The 17,051-nt window shown below is 39.9% G+C and overlaps 1 protein-coding gene across 6 annotated transcripts in view; it reads left to right on the forward strand.

Annotated features, from left to right (window-relative positions):
- Positions 1 to 346: 346 nt before the first annotated feature.
- Positions 347 to 17,051, forward strand: part of IGF1 (insulin like growth factor 1) — a 71,263-nt gene continuing 54,558 nt past the window's right edge. The window contains exons 1-2 of one of the 6 annotated variants that reach the window (XM_059681822.1): positions 347 to 689; positions 5,042 to 5,198. In XM_059681822.1, coding sequence (XP_059537805.1) covers positions 627 to 689; positions 5,042 to 5,198 — 220 coding nt within the window. In that variant the 5' untranslated portion in view covers positions 347 to 626. Of the gene's footprint in view, positions 690 to 1,605; positions 1,734 to 2,349; positions 2,488 to 5,041; positions 5,199 to 17,051 lie in introns of those variants that run through there. The other 5 variants (XM_059681824.1, XM_059681825.1, XM_059681827.1 and 2 more) reach the window with 5 other exon arrangements.

Below are 17,051 nucleotides of genomic sequence, written 5' to 3' on the forward strand. Positions count from 1 at the left end.
ATTTCAGGGTTAAAATCGCAGGTTTGCTTGGGGTGTCTTTGCTTCACTCTTTTATTTTGCGTTTGCTAGGATGTAAAATTGCTTGCCCACCCGCCACATACCCTCCTTTAGTACTGATAAGGTGTATTAACAGATGTGCGTCTTCATGCCCAGGAGAAAGTTAATCAGAGAACAGATCCTCTTCTCCTATAGTAGCATCAATATTTTTAATATCTGCTCACCCTGTCACTAACACACCTTCTTTTAAGAGGAAAAAAAATGCTTCTGTGCTCTAGTTTTAAAATGCAAAGGTATGATGTTATTTGTCACCATGCCCAAAAAAGTCCTTACTCGATAACTTTGCCAGAAGAGGGAGAGAGAGAGAAGGCAAATGTTCTCCCAGCTGTTTCCTGTCTACAGTGTCTGTGTTTTGTAGATAAATGTGAGGATTTTCTCTAAATCCCTCTTCTGTTTGCTAAACCTCACTGTCACTGCTAAATTCAGAGCAGATAGAGCCTGCGCAATGGAATAAAGTCCTCAAAATTGAAATGTGACATTGCTCTCAACATCTCCCATCTCTCTGGATTTCTTCTTGCCTCATTATTCCTGCTAACCAATTCATTTCCAGACTTTGCACTTCACAAGCAATGGGAAAAGTCAGCGGTCTTCCAACCCAATTATTTAAGTGCTGCTTTTGTGATTCCTTGAAGGTAAATATTTCTTACTCTTTGAAATCATGGGGGGGATTTGCTTTTATTTGTGTACTGCTTGCTTCTTCCTAGAAATGTTATTCACTTTAGAATTTTCATTGTTTCGGAACTGGGAGTTATTTATAAATTGCTGAATGTGCAATTCTGTGGGATTTGAAAAGATAGCTCCGGGAGATAGATGCCTTTACACGGAGATATGTATGAGTAGAAACGATTGCAAGGTACTTATGCTAAATCCTCCACTTCGCCGGGGTTCCGTGGTGTCTTTAGAGAAGAGTCCTTTAAATCCTGTCTATGGTTAAGGGCTATCGAGAGTGGATATGAACTTGGGAATTTTTTTTTTTGCAGGTGCAGATGTTTAATTTAAGAAATTGTTCTTACGTATATATGAGTGTGTGTGTGTGTGTGTGTGTGTGTGTGTGTGTGTGTGTGTGTGTGTAACTTGTCAGGATTTTTATTATAAGGCATGCCACATACAGAGAATTACATTTTAGATGATATTAAATCTTTTAAATATGATCTTTGAAACTAAGGTCCCGGAACTCTCTGCACTTCTGCCCAGAAAGTCCAAGTTAGAGAGGAGTTTAATTTGCTCTTGAAAAAGAACTTGACAACTCTTGCTGAACTTGCATATTCATATAATTTACATAAATGCATACTGTATATGGGAAGCAGAAACTTTCTACTAACTGTCCATGTTTTCTGGTTTAAAGAGGACTTTCTCGGGCAAAGTTTGGGCTTGGGGGGTTGTGTTATAAAACTCTGACTTTACACTCGGTGCTGCAAAGTCTCTTTAGGTCAATTTGGGTGCCACCGTCCGTGCCGCGACTTCTCGTTTCCAATCACTGGCCCCAGTTCAAATTTCCATTCTCAGCAAAATTATATCCTTCAAGGCATGTGTTTTTCCAATTTGCAAGCACTTTTAAGCTGCTGTCACTGGTTCCCGATGAAATTGCCTGAGGTCTCAATTCATAAAATGTCCCTGCTCCTGGGTACAGCATTCATTTGCTGCTTTCAAATACTCCACTGCCGGGACTTTTCTGAGTAAGTGGCTTAGGAGTTAAGGATCCATCCTTGTCCGGGCACCTGATTCTGCTGCCCTTGAGATGCCAAGATACAGGCTGGCTACTTTGCTTTTAAAAGAAATCAAGTCAACATACATATATGCTATGTGGTCTGACAGGTGGGGGCTTTGTCTCCCTACAAGAGGCTGTTGAGTGTTATGTCTGCCTTAATTACAAGTTTGGAAAACTGTCTCCAAATGAACTTTCCATGCTGTGTATGCTGAACTTTTCAAAAGCAGAGCTAGCAATAAGTTGTTCCTTTTTCCTGAATTTGGGGCAGGAAGTGGTTTGAGGGAGGTGAGTGGTCTTTCAGATGTCATTCAGGGAGTAAAGATGTCCTGTCTGGAGGCAGAACTCACAAGGTGATGGATTGTACTCTGAATCTCAAGACATTTTCCAAGTGTTTGAGTCAGAGGGGAGATGGTAAGGGAGAGGGCTGGAGCCTGGGTCACTGTCTGGGGTACAATGGAAATTGGTATCTTGATTGAAGGGAAAAGATTGACTCAAATCCAAGCTGTATAATTTGTTCATTGTTTGAATGGACAAAAGGCAGTTTACCCAGACTCATAGCATACCTGCTTGGGTGTCCAAATGTAACTAGATGCTTTCACAAACCCCACCCACAAAGCAGCACATGTTTTTAAGTCCCCAGTTTTCTATTCACATCAGCCTCATAATACTCAACCTGACCTGCTGTAAAAGATCTGGAACAAACAAAAATGGTTACACCTACAGTGAGTATTTTCTTATGACTATTGCCCTCAAATTCTGCTAGGCATTTTCATTGTAGCCCAGACATCTGGAATCAATTGATATTCCATTGATTTAAGATAAAAAGAAAAGTCTTTTAAATTTTGGATTTGTGGGGGATTTTTGAGAAAGAGTGTTCTGATATTTTTTTCTTCCTCTTTTTTCTCTTCTCTTTCTGGTTCTTCCTTTCTTTCTATCATATTTTTCCTTTCTCTTCATTTCTTTTGTATTTGGCAAAACAAAAGGCCAAGGGAATGATGAACATATGGGGCCACTTGTTTCAACCTTTTAACTCCTAAACAAGTTCATTATTGTTTTCTGTTTGGGGGCACATAATGTGATAAATTCTTTGGTTCTTCGTGGGTGTACTGAACTGTTTTTATGAACTAAAGGAACATGCATTAAAGGTTCTATCTTGTCCTAGAACTGTAAGTGCTGACATTTATCTGACAATATAATTAAGCAAAAGAGAAAAAGCTGTAAAAAAAATCTTAAATTCTTAAATGCTAGAGATTTATATGTATTGCTGGGCTTAAATGTGTTATACCAGAAATAACTATTTAAAATATAGTTTTGACATCTACTGATGTTATCAGTTCACTAAGGCTGTAAGCTGAGTACCTTTTTCCCTGAATTACATGACAACTGAAGAACTCAAAGGCATCTATAATTGCAAGTGCTTGGCTTTGAGCATTACTGTGGAGAAATAAGGTTGATAGCATAAGGATACATCCTAGAACTGACCCATTGCCAGAGTGTGGGTATATTCTGTAAGATCAATTACAAGTAGCTTTTTTGAAAGGGCAATGAAGTGCAGTTGAATTGGTTTTGTTGAGGTTTCCACTGGAAATATTGAAGGGGAAAAGCCCCACTAATTATTTTATAACTAAGGAAAATGAGGATTGGTTGATGATTTGTTTCTAGCAGTCTCAGTGGTTTGGGCTTCATGTGTGTGGAGGGTTTCCATAAGACTCCAGTAGAGTCCTATTGAGAAAATGGAAGAAATGTTCAATTGTGCTTTTACCTCCTCTTCTATTTTATGCCCATTACTTATGATGATTTGCAAATAGAAGGTGTTTTTTGTAGTCAACTGTTTAACAAGAGTCCAAGGTTCTCCCCACCCCCAATTTCTGAGCTGAAGGTCTGGCTACCAACATGGAAATCTTCATTAAAAGGATGGGGCACACTTTGCCACTGATGTGGAAGCATTGAATGGAGAGTGCATGGAGAGCAAGGAGCATGGCACAAAATCAATGACTTGAGTCTGTTGCTCCAAAAGTGATAGGGTTGAATGGACCTGCCACTACTAGGAGGTTCCAAAGAGGCTCTTTTTATCCTAATAGCTTCCAGTCTAACTCCATGACCTTTAATAGGGTCTTTCACTTAACCTATTCTGATGACTCTTCCAATGCTGTTGAAAGTAGATGCATCTAAGAACGGGGAAGCTGCTCGCTTTGGGAGCCTTCCTGGAAGAAACCACAGCTCTGTGCCACAAGTAGTAATATGGAAACACTTAATGATCACCTTAGCCTTGTTTCTTCTGCTGAGAGTGAGGATGGAGCTGTGAGCCACAGGAATTCTGCCTCTGGCAGGGCTGCCACTTGGCTGTCTGTCACTGCGAAGTGAAGCCAACCAGGGGTCCCTCAGTATATTTAGCTATAAAATTTATCCAGTGTCATGTAAGTCCCTCCAAGAGGTGAAGTCAGAATTCCTGGGACTTAAAAAAAAAAAAGCTTTTGTAGGTTTTGAGCTTGGTGCCCTGTTCATGGAAAGCATTCTCTACACATTCTCTACACGTGTTGATGTGATATTGAGCTTGACACAAAGGGCTTTAGAATGCAGAAAGAGTAGGGTCTACTTAGCAAGAGCCAATTTCATTCCTAAATCCTCACATTTTTTCTTGTTTCTGTTTTTTATATTCCCACTTGTGGTTGTGTTAACTTCTGTAGGTAAGATATCCCCCAGGTAAGAAATCTCTCTCTCTCTCTCTCTCTCTCTCTCTCTCTCTCTCTCTCTCTCTCTCAATCTTAAGTGAAAAAAAGAAAAACTCTATAATGATATATAGTATTTTTATAAGCCACAGTAAGTTCTTTTTAATCAGTAGCTAGGGAAGGATGTTCTGGTTAATTTAATACTCTCGTCAATAATGAATGCATATGCTATCTGTGGATGGCCTGTCTTTAGAGAATGTAAATTAATAAAACATATTTGGAACCAAATCTGGACTGAGCACATTTAACTTTTGATAATTCAAAAGGTTTAGGAACCCATAAAGAAGGGGTCCTTGGAAGACTTTGCCAAGGTTTCCTAGTAGCAAGGGGATTACACACAGGTCATTTGGTGTCCAGATGTGCTCAGCTCAGGCCACCCTGCAGTCTCTCGTGCACGCTGTTGCCCTTCTGTGCAGGGTGGTTCTGATTCATGACAGTGATGGAATGTGTGTGTGTGTGGGGGGGGGTCAGTTCACCCTTGTCCCACCCCCAATCCTCTTGCAAGGACCCAGGAGGAAACATGACCCTCCTTCTGTTTCCTCGGCAGGTAAAGGTGCACATCATGTCGTCCTCCCATCTCTTCTACCTGGCCCTGTGCTTGCTCACCTTCACCAGCTCCGTCACAGCTGGACCGGAGACACTCTGCGGGGCTGAGCTGGTGGACGCTCTTCAGTTCGTGTGTGGAGACAGGGGCTTTTATTTCAGTAAGTAGCCCTCCCTCTCACAGCTCTGTGGATTTACAACCACAGAGAGTGTGAGAAGAACTGAATGACTGCCCGTGGCAGGCAGCCACCCTCAGCCTGCGATTCCTCACCTTAAAGTAAGCCTAGTGTTTCAGTGGGGCTGTGGCAGGTTTTGTAGATTTCAAATGGCATTTTCCTCCTTAGCAGTTTGTCTTTTAACTATTTCCTGATGGGCACTCAGGCCACTATTATGCTTTTCCCTCACCATTCCCATTCCCTTCAGTGAAGGGAGGGGACAGAATGGCCCTCGGGGATTGAGGTTTTTGTTCTCTAAACCTTTGTGTGCACATATAAGCATATGGAAACATGTAGACCTGTTTGAAGTGCCAAGTAATTTGGAGTAAAATAATAAGGTGGACTTGGAAAAAAATTAAGAGGGCACATCCCATGTCTCCATGCTACCTGAAATCTCCAGGAACAGACAGAAGTTGAACTTCCCTGAAAGGCATGTTTGCAAATACACAGGCTCTTTTAAATGCAAACAGAAATGCTAGGTTCACTTGCCCTCTACACAAATTGACCTTGAGTTTTTGTTTATTGCCTTCCTTTGGCACAGCCTTTTTCTGCGGCTCTCCAGTGATATCACCATCTGGAAAGGGGTTTCTTACAAGTGTGGGGTTACTTATTCCACACGGAGGTCTCAGGTGATTAAAAAGTCGACAGTCAATGAAAAGTAGACGGCCAAGTCAACGCTTGCAAATAATAAGCACAAACAAAAGTCAGTGCTGCCTGAGGGAACTCATCACTTAAAGAATCTATGCCAGAAGCTTGTACATTACAGTACAGTGAAACCTAATGCCAGATGTTCATTCTGTATAATTTTTTTTTTTTTTGGAATTTTGGAGAGTTCCAGAAAACTGACGCTCAGGTCCTCGGTGAGCATGAATCATTCTTAGAGCTTCATATCGCTCAAGTGTAGACAGCTTTCCTCAGTCACCCACTAAGTTTTGAATAGCTCCCGGATTGACTCACACATTTCAAGTCTTTCTCATCTTCTTCCCAGGGAGGGTGGTGGGTGTGGGGAAGGGGCGTAGGAGGGGCGCTGGGACAGGGGTCCATACATAGGTTTCTAGGGTGGATGGGTGGAGGGATGGGATGGAAGAGGCTGAAAGGAGGACTGATGATCTGTACACATTGTGGATTTGGCAACAAATAGAATTTAAACAACTAGTGACAGAGAATGAGATGTGCTTTCTACTATTTGAATGGGCAAAATCCCACTCTGTTTCCAGCCAATACTTTAATTGAGCTAATTCATCTATTTCTCTGGCAATAACATGATTCTGTCCAGCTCTTGGTTGCAGTGCAGATGAATGAGTTCACCAGGTGGGTTCTTATCAAGCAGCAGACTTGTTTTACAAAAGGCAAATGTGTCGCATCAACTTCCCTCAGCAAAGGGTTGTCATTAATCTTTACAGTGCTGCTACTGGTCCACATTAAAAATGAATAAGTAGCCCTCACTTATTATGAAAGAGGATTTCTCTTGCCTTGATAATCCATTCGTGTAGTTTCCTTTGATCCAGTTCACCAGGTGATTACCAAGCCCACAAGTGTTTTCTGTTATGTGCCAGGTTGAAGTGTCCTGTTCAACGTGATATGCTCCAGGATTTCCATGCACAGTGCATGGAAACTGGATCCTCCAATGACGATGATGGTAAAATGAGAATGGAAAGAATGATTTCATCCCAAGTAACCCCATGGTACATATATATGTTCACACTGACACTTACGAGTATTGGACAACTATGATGGAAACCAACTTCAAGGCACTGAAAGGATTCTTTTATTATTACTACAATAATCCAATTTAAGCAAATGCTTTGAAATTGAAAAGGGCACATTAATCTATGGCAACTCTTGATGTTTAGAGTATGACTTTGAAAAGGAAGGTGTTTTATAAATTGTGTATTATTATCGTCAGCGTTGTCATTGAGAGTCTATGTTTCATAAGTTCCATTTTATACAATTCTGTGGCTTATGTAAATCTTTCCCCTGATGTCGACCCTCATGCACAAAAGTGTTCTTATTAACTTTCTACTCAACTGGATAATCCTGTTTGCCCAAGAGAAGTTAGCTTATTTAAATCCTTTAACTCAAAACATTGATGGAACATCTGCTCTGTGTAAGACCCTATACCAGTCATCAATGAGACCTAGAAACAAATGAGAGAGATTGACTTTGCCTTCAAAGAATTCACAGTCTAGTCACTAGTTGGGAGGTTAAAAATGCACATAAGTATTATCAAGTGTCATAAGAGAAAAATAACTGTGGGAGATTAGATTAGAATCATTTATACTTTTCCTGAATATGTTGTCCCATTTTTGAAATCACCTAACCAGGATTTACCCTCTTAATGGGCTCCTTGTTGTGAAATACTATATTTATTTACCATTAAATCCCAGTACCTCACTCAATGCCTGGCTACTATAGTAGTGGCTCATATTTGTTGAACTGACAGGATTGAATTGAGTTGAATTGAATCCAGTTGAATAAAATGGAATTACTTGTTTGAGATCTTAGTCTTCAACACCATCAAGAATTAGGTTTATCAAGTACTTTGGACAATTCTCACCTCATATTTATGCAGCTATTTGAAAAAACTGTTACTTTTTAAAAAAATGAATACAATATATACTAACAAACTTATGGCTGCATTCTAGTTATCCCCCAAGCTACAATGATAGTCTATTTTGTGTCTGAGCCGATTATTCTTACAGGCATTAACTGTTGTCAACAAATTTTATTTAGTTTCTTGTTTGTCCCCTGTGTGTGGAGAAGTCAGCTCTAAGCATTTACAGTCTTTGAAATCTTATTAGAACAAAGCAGTCTTTTCCACCTCCATCCCCTGTAAATTGACTCTTACTATTTTTTACCCCTATTTTCAAAGTTTTACTGTGGCTGCACCTTATACCTTAAGCTGCTCGATGACCCATTTTGAAAGTATAATTTTTTTTTTTTAGTAGTGAAAGGAAGTTTTTTTATCTTAGTGTGAAATTCAAACATCTGAAAGAAAACTGCCTCCATATCTATCTTTTTTGTTGGGCCAGAATGTTTAACAAGGAAAGATTTTTTTTTAACCTTATTAGAAACACAACTGAATAAAATTTTCTGTTATGCTAATTTTGTATAGATTTGACCCAGTGTTGTGAATGAGCTCATATTTCTCTACAAGCCCCAGTCCCACTAGAGCACTGTGGAAAACAACTATCTAGATTATCTTTTTTGTAAGCATCTTCCCAGCTAAATGAAACACTTCCTCTATAATTAATGCAGCTTCCCCAGACATTTTCTGAAATGAAAGTTCCAATGAAGAGCTAATTACTGATTCTTCCCTATGCATCAGAGTAAGAGAGCGTATCAGCCAGTCTTGTGTGCTCATAGTCCTATGAGAAAAATGGTGGCTTAATAGAGGTGGCACACTGAAAAACAGCTTGCTGTTATCTTACCAGATTGATGGAGCTTTCACAGAGGGTGGTTTGTTATAACCTTATTTTGTGTGGAACTGCAAGAGGAAACGAGCTCCCAGTGAAATAGGAAACATTAAGTTTACTATAGACATAATTTTTGAGAGCCATTAACCACTTTAACATGTTCTTCAAGGGCTTGTGGAATTTCTCTCCTTGGAGAGAATTCAAAAATATTGATGGACAACCAACCATCTTGGATGGTTTCAATTAACAGCAGCTAAAAGAAAGTGAGTTTCTGGGGCCCTTTTTAGTTTTAGTAGTCTATAAACAATCCCTTAAATAAATTGTATATGCTTTACCTCGGCAGTCTGGAAAAAAAACAGAGAAGTAAATCAATTAGAAAAGAAAGTTGGTTACCCTTTCAGATCTTCCAGATTTATAGCTTTTATAAAACGTACTTCCAATGCATAGTTATTAAGAACAGATCTGAATAAACAAATGGCATTCTTTGTGTGTTAAAACATACTGCTTATATAGAGTTCACGTGAAACTTTGCCATGAATTTCATTGTTATTGATTGAAACAACCTTCCTCCATCTAGGTTATTATGATTAACTCAAGTTTCTTTCATTTGAAATATTGTGCTCAGAAAACTGCTCCCAGACCTGTCACTCATTAGTTGTAAGATTTTGGCAAACACTTAAACTTCTTGGGTTGAAATGTCCTTGTCTATAAAACAAGGAGATTTTGTTAAAGTAAATGACCTCTTCCAACTTTAACAGACTCATAGTCTAGGTTGTAATTAACAAAGATTTGGCACTACTCAAGAAAGGTGGGCCTTGGGTTTAAGTAGTGACCAAAGAATCTTTCATTTCCTTTATCTTCTTTAGATTCTGTCTGTACCCTCAGAGAAGATTACGCCCACTTAAAGAAAAAAGAACCACATGCTTTTTGTTGTTGTTGTTTAAGTTGGTTTTCAACCCCTCAGAGAATATACACAGCTCATCTAGTCAAAGGAGCACATGCTTCATGAAAGGAAGTAGATTGTCATTTTCCTTTGCTCGGAAAGACCAACAGAGTCTGTCTCATCTACATTTTTCTCACTCTCTTGGACATGATGGGGACAAGTGAGGTCAGATTTTAGCTGTCCTTGATTGAATTAGAAGGAGAAAATAAGAATCTGTAGCCTTCTAAACCTTGACCAAAAGTTTTCCCCCAGCCTATTGATGCTGCCTTCCAAGTAAAGCAGAGATGGTACAATTTGGGTCATTCAAAGATATAGTCACCCAATTTACTTAGCATTGCTTGAGTAGGGCTGGATTTATGCTGCGCCTTGGCATTTTTTGGCTTGGTACCTCGCAGGCCACCAGCCATGCATTTGTATGACAACTGGTCAAAGTTAGTCCAGTCATTGACTATAAAAAACTCTTCTCTTTGAAACTGATTGGCATATGTAGGGTTTGATCTTAATGCCCTGACCTCATCATTAGTGCCACTAAGCGAATAAGCCATAGATATTCTTAAGAAAAACAATGTTTTTTATATTGACCCTAAGTAGTTGCTACTACTCTTTAAATATGTCTAGTGACATATTTAAGGACCAAGGAACCACTATGAAAGTGATGGTTTCTATGCAAAATTAGAAAATAATTTCCATTTTTATGACATGTCAATGCTCTCAAGACCATCTCATCCCTGATGGAAAATTATAAGAAGCAAAAGAGTGAAGGGTCCAACACCAAGAATATGGTCTCTATTGCCAAGAATCCAGGGTTTGAATACCACCTCTGTAGCTTACTTGGGGATGACCCTGAACAAATTACTTAACCTCTTTGTTCCTCAACTTCCTCATCTGTAACATGGGACCTGCTTCATGGAACTGATGTAAGGGTTTAAAAAGTTAATACATTAGAACATATTAACTTAGAATTTTTCTTGGCTCATGGTAAGCACCATACACATGATACTTATTTGTTCTGTTCTGGGATTAGTTGCAGAGTCTGTTGCAAAGGTTGAGGTATCTGAACAGCCAATTTGTTATGCACTCATTTTCTCTCCTTAGGCGCAGCTTATATAACCTGTTAATAGCAGAAACAGTTATATAGTAGGGTCACTAACAAGGAAAAATGTCTTAGGCTTGACTAGTATAGTTACTTTTTCAAAATTCAGTAGTATCAGCTCTCTCAATTTATCTATACCTCAGTCTTGGAAGGCAAGCATTGTTGCTTCCTTGGACAAATGTGAAATGCGAGACACTGAGATTTTGTCATTTACCTCACTGGATGGATCCAGAACCAAAGCTAAGGTCTCTTGTCTCCAAAAAGCATGTTCATCTGGCCATTCATAATGTATAGAGGCCCAAAGTGTGGGAGCAAAGGGAGACGCTTCCAAAATCCCAGTCCTCTTTTGAGAAATGAGGAACAAGAACCCCTGGGTGACTGGTTGACTTTGAACACTTCTTTGAAAGGAGGCATGAGGAAGATATCCATGTAATTTCACCTTCTAGAAAATGTTAGGAAATAACATAATTTCCTCAAGGTGCACAAGAAAAGTCTTCTTTGACGAAAGGCTGCTCCTGTTCAAGAGCCTTCCCAGACTGGATTATTGGACTCCACTCAGACTGAACACTATAGTTCACCTATCGGTACCAGATTATGCAATATGACCTGGGGGAGTCCCTCCTCAGGCCAACTTCAAGTCTTCCTCTTCCTCTGCCAGCAAACCTCAACATTTCATTTTTTGCAATTATTAGTTCTTTTGGTTTTTCTCAAATACCTACTGGAGAAGAGCTAATTATTTGGACCAAGGACCTTTTTCAGGGTGCCATGAGAGAGGGGGTAAGGGAGAGGTGGTCACAAGGCATTATCATCTTGATAGTGTTCCAGGCAGAAAGAGACTTCCCCAACTTAACCATGAAATGAGTAGTGGGAGCTGAAAAGTTGGATACCTGTGCAGGTATCACGCAACCAGTTGTTTGGGGACCATGGATATTGGAATGTCTTGTATCTTCAGTGGCTGGTAGGTTAGACATTTTGGATCCAAAAGAGAGTGTGGGTGTTCTTTGAATTCTCTGGGTCCTTGTAGACCTTGTCCAGACATCATGCACCATGCCAGCATTCCTTGAGGCCTCGGTGAAGAGCCCATCTCATCCCTCTAGCAGACTTCTTTCTGATTTCACAGCCCATACAAAGAATCAGAGACACTAAAAACAGGCACAAGATCTCCCAAGGAGATTTCTCATTGTTCTCAACAACAATGGACTACAAAGCCTTTGTTCTTTTTTGCAGCCAGGCATCTTTAACAACCAGGGTGGCAAAAAAATAGGTTTGCACTGAGCTGCTGCCCTGGCAAAGTTCCATCCTACACCTCTGGGTGAGACACCAGCAGGCTCTGACATCATAAAGCATTACTTTTGGTTGCCTGGAAAGTTCAAATCCTCAGGCCTTATTAGCTGTTAGATGAAGGCGATGACAACCCAGCATTTTGTTTGTCTTTATCTATATGCGAGATCATGTTTAAAACATAGCAAAGAGCTGTTATTTGACATGCAATTCCTTAACTGCAGTAAGCTGTAGGCCTATTTAATGCATTGTTTAGTCTCACATTGGCTAAAGCTACTTAAAGAAGCACTTGGCAAACTCTGGCTTTTCATTCTTGGCATAGCTGCCCCTCTTACTTTTTCACTGAACCCTGAATACCGAGAAAAACCCTTCACTTACTTTGCATCTGGCATATTGCTTTATGTAATTGGCCAGAACTTTTGCACATGGCCCTCTGCATTTGTCCTAGGGTAATTGATGGCTTTGCAATATTTGATCAGCAGCCGCATGGACACGAAGAGAAATTGTGCAACCAGAGGAAACCACACAGTCTTTTAAATTAAAACATTTTACATTAAACATTCAGCCATTCTGCAGGGATAAGAGTTTATATGCCCCCCAAAAAGTGCATGGTGAAGACCCTGGAAGACACCCAAGAACCTGATCATTGATTAAGTATCCATTTCTGTACTATCTCCCTCATAAAACTACCTCATTGTTCAAAGGAAATAACCTGGAAAACTGCTACAAGCCCTTGAAAAATAATCTAGTCAAACACCAAGAATGAAGCACAGAGAGAATTGACAGATCCAAGGTCGCACTGCTAACTAGTGGCAGAGGCAGAAGGAGATATTGTCAGTTCTGTTTTCTGATTCCAATGCAGTGTTCTGCCTTTAGTAGCAATGAAGCCTGCCTATGTCAAAGTCACCTGATATGGTAAAATGATCAGGAGGGGCCTCCAATCAAGCTCATCCAAATGAATGTAGGTTTTGGTGGCTCTCTCAATCCAATAAACTCACCTGAGATGTCAGTTAATACTTTTGTTCTGTGCTGTAGAAATTCGTACAAACTGAAGTGACTCCCTACCTGTTACCTATACTGTGCTCAAAGCCCTCAGATGTGCTTCAGGCCTTCCAAGTCCACTTCAGGTCATAACTTGGAGTGTTATTATATCTTATACTACTCTGACTCTGGTCACTCTCTCCAATGTCAACTTGGGTAAAACTGCTTTGGAATGACTTAGCAAAGCTGTGCTCCCGGAAAATCTGAAACAATCTGACCAGTTGTTGGATCAGCTTTTTTTTTTTCTGGAGATTTCTCCGACAGCCCCAAGCCAAAAAAAAATTTACACCTGATTTTTTTTTTTTTTCGCAGTCTTCCAAGCAAATACTCTTTGAATCTCTTCAGACTTCCTTCTTTCTTCTGTGGTCTTTATGAGGCAGTATTGAGGCTGTCGGAGGGGTCTTTTGAAACTTTGCAAATGTGTTAGTCACAGAGTCCGATCTGTGAGTATTGCTGGGGAGATGGTACCACCTCTGTGCCATTTACCCTGATGAAATGGGTCTTTCATCAGAGGGAAGTGATTAAGAAAGTCTGCCCTGAGCCAATCCACACGCAGCCAATTCCTGATTATCTTTGAAACTGGGGAAAGGAGCACAGAGAGTTAGAACTCTCGATTTAAAAGATTTGGGGACACTACCGATTTCAGCCCCCTCGCTTCTCCTTCCTCCCTATCCCCAGCCTCAGCCTCTTTGTGAGACCAAATAGCAGGCTTTTAAATCCTACTTCGTTTTCCAACTCCCCCACTTGCCTCTCCCAGCACTGCCATTAGCAACACAGTTTCTCAATCTCAATACTATTGACATTTGAAGGCAGATCATTTCTGTTGGGGGAGGGAGGTTGTCCTGTGCTTTTTGGAAATTTAGCACCATACTTGGCTTCTACCCTCTAGATGCCAGTAGTCCCCTCCTCCCAGTCGAGACAATAAAAAAAAAGCCTTCAGACATTGCCACATGTCTCTGGGTTTGGAGGGAGGGAAAATCACCCCTCACTGAGAACTACTGGACTAGAGAAGTCTCTGGAAGAGAAGTGACTAAGGATATGGAAAGCCATGAGTGAAACAAGCAACAGAAATGAATGATCCATCACTGGTTCATCAGGAGTTTGTGGGCACTGCCCAGAGTAAGCAATGAGAAGAGTGATTGTAGTTTTGAAAGCTTTTCTCTGAAAAAATAAAAATCTCTTCCTATAGGCTAAATAAAAGGTGTTTACAGGCCTTCCCTTTCGCCTGATGGCCATGAAACTCATTTATGTTGGTAACAGGAGTAAAGGGAGACAGAAATGGTACAGAGCAGAGCTGTGTGCTTAGAACTTTGCAACCATCTGGAACAAATTAAAGAGAAGCTGGTTATCTTTGTGACCTCAGCATTTGTGGCCATTCTCTTCTTGGTCATATAATAAATCAACTCTCAATTCCTCACAAGTGAAGAAGCCTGGTTGAGAGACAGCGGCCACTATTTTTCTCCTTCGTTCTTGTGTTTTTCCTATCTCAGTATCGCCACAGTAGTTTTATTGCCCATAAGCAGTCCCACCAGAAAGCAGAAAGAGAAGATCAAAGTATTAACTTGGAAATCATAAGTTCTATGTTTGGGCCTCACCCAGCTTCCCTACTTAACAGCTTTATGACCTTGGGACAGTCACTTAATATCCTTGGACCTTATATTCCTCATTACTAAAATGGGTGTAAAAACATTGCACCTCGGGCTGAACTATAGAAGAGCTTTGGAAACTGAAAGGGCCATCCATATGTGTCACTATTGATGGACTGAATCAAATAGTTTGCCCTGTCCCTCTAATCACTGTCCATAAATTAATTTGGTGGTTTGGCTTCAACCATTAATGACATTGACCCATTAGCTCAATGGTTCTGCAATAATTGCAATCTAGAAAAGTTAATTTGGCAGTGTATCTTCTCAACTTGATTAATGAAAAAGAAAAGCATGTTGGTATTCTCCTATTCATGTATCTGTTTGCATTTAGATGACCCAAGCATTAATTAGTGTATCTTCAGAATGCTTACTCAGTATTACTGCTTATGTCCTCATTGGAAGGAGAAAAAGAGATGGGGCCTATCACTTTACCACACTGAGTGAACTTGCTTAAAAAGTTTGTCTCCGTGAGGTGGTTAGGTAGTCACTAAAGCATCATACACATAGGCAAAAGACTTCTATTCTCCCAAGTAAGCTCTTGGTGATTTCTGCTTAACCTCAAAAAGCAGTGTTCAGCAGAAGAAATGTACTCACTAATCAGAAAAGTATCTTTGCACTCTCAGGCTGCCCATCTCAACTGCTTCCTTATCACAGCCTGACTTAGGGGAATTGAATTTTTTTGTTTAAGCGTGGTTTTGATGAAATCAATATTGTGAGTTTTATCAGCATGTGGATCAATGACTATTTGACTCTATCCCTGAGGCTTCACATCTAATGGTTCCCAGAGACACAACATCTGGCACAGCTAAGACACTTCTGAACCACACAATCAAATACCAGTTACTGCTGGTGGGAATTTTCATCCTTTCTATTTTGAGCTCTTTCATAAAAAGAAAGTAAATTTTAAAAATTGTTTCTGACCTCCCTAGCATCCAGTGGTGGGCACTAAAATTCCTTGACTTGATGTTGGAAAAGTTATTCCAAAAGCTGTTTTCATCTACCAGTCTCCAGAATATACCCCATGACTTTCCATTTGCTACTGCCACCACTGTGGATCTGAGACTGAAGGTATAGATTTTAGGTCTATTTTATTTGAGTGTCAGCTCTTGAAACCCATTCATGGTTGCCCCAGTGAAACTTCTAGATCAACAATAAGCTAATTCTAGTCAACAGGGAGTTTTTAAGGGCTACCATAGGAGGCCTCACAAATGGGTTCCACCAATGAAAATTGGTTATGAAAACAGAACCTCCACTCAATTCCTTTATCTTATTTCATCTGAGGCAGTCATACTAAAAGAAATAGGGGTAGTCAAGGGAAGGTACTCAACAAATGGTACTACATCCCTGGCAAATAAGCCCAAGGCTCGTATAACAGATAGAGCACCAGCCCTCAGAGAACACTATGAGAATTGCTCTATCTGCCAAAGCATAATTGAATTAGAGAGCTAGAAAGAACAATATAGAGCAATCTAGTCCAGTGCTCTCACTTCCCAGATGAAGAAAGCAACGTCCAGAAAAAACATGATGTGCATGAGGTCACAAAGCATGCTGCTGGAAAAGCCAGGGCCACAATTCAGTCACCTCATTCTCAGTGGGACTGAATGCACAGTGGGACACTTTAAACTTAACCTTGAAACTCACATGAAGGTAGTACTAGCAACCACAGTCCATAAACACAGAGTGAACTGCTATATCACAGTCTCTGGTGTAATCCATCAGGGTAGTCTTTGAAAGCTCAAGCTCTTAACCATTCCTAAAAGCCTTTTTTCCAATTTCTACCAATTGAATAACATCATCAAGTCCAAATCTGATCAACCTGACTATAGGACTATGGATTTTCATAGACCTTAGTAGTTTGATGGATTGGAAGGTTTAAAAAAAGTAATGAGCTAATTATTTTTAGAGGTAATTTTAATTTGAAGTAATGTTAGCTGGTTGACATGTTTATGCATTTTGTATTGTGTGTTAAGTCAAATGCTGCACAAAACAAAAGAAACTGTTGATGCATTATTTCTGTCTCCACATATTCCTGACTTGCTAGTCTTCCATTAAGGTCTTCCATGAAGAAGCTTAAATTTTCCTACATATTTTGAGTTTTATGTTTCTTTCCATTAAAGTTTCCAGCAGTTCATAGACATATTTAGTTTGGCAGAAGGTAGTGGTGACTCATAGAAAGAAGAAATTTGAAAGCAAAGCTACTGAAAATGGATCTAATTTCTTTTTTGGGTAATTTGGGAGCAAGAGATTGATAATTTGTCTAATTTTTGCTGATTTCATCAGCTACCATACTGCCAAATATTTGTTCCATATGGATGCTTTGTTATTCCTGAAACATATAACACATTTCAGCTGCAACTATATATAATATGGTCAAAGGGT

Source organism: Myotis daubentonii, chromosome 2, assembly GCF_963259705.1.
Source record: "Myotis daubentonii chromosome 2, mMyoDau2.1, whole genome shotgun sequence".
NCBI classification, from domain to species: Eukaryota; Metazoa; Chordata; class Mammalia; order Chiroptera; family Vespertilionidae; genus Myotis; species Myotis daubentonii.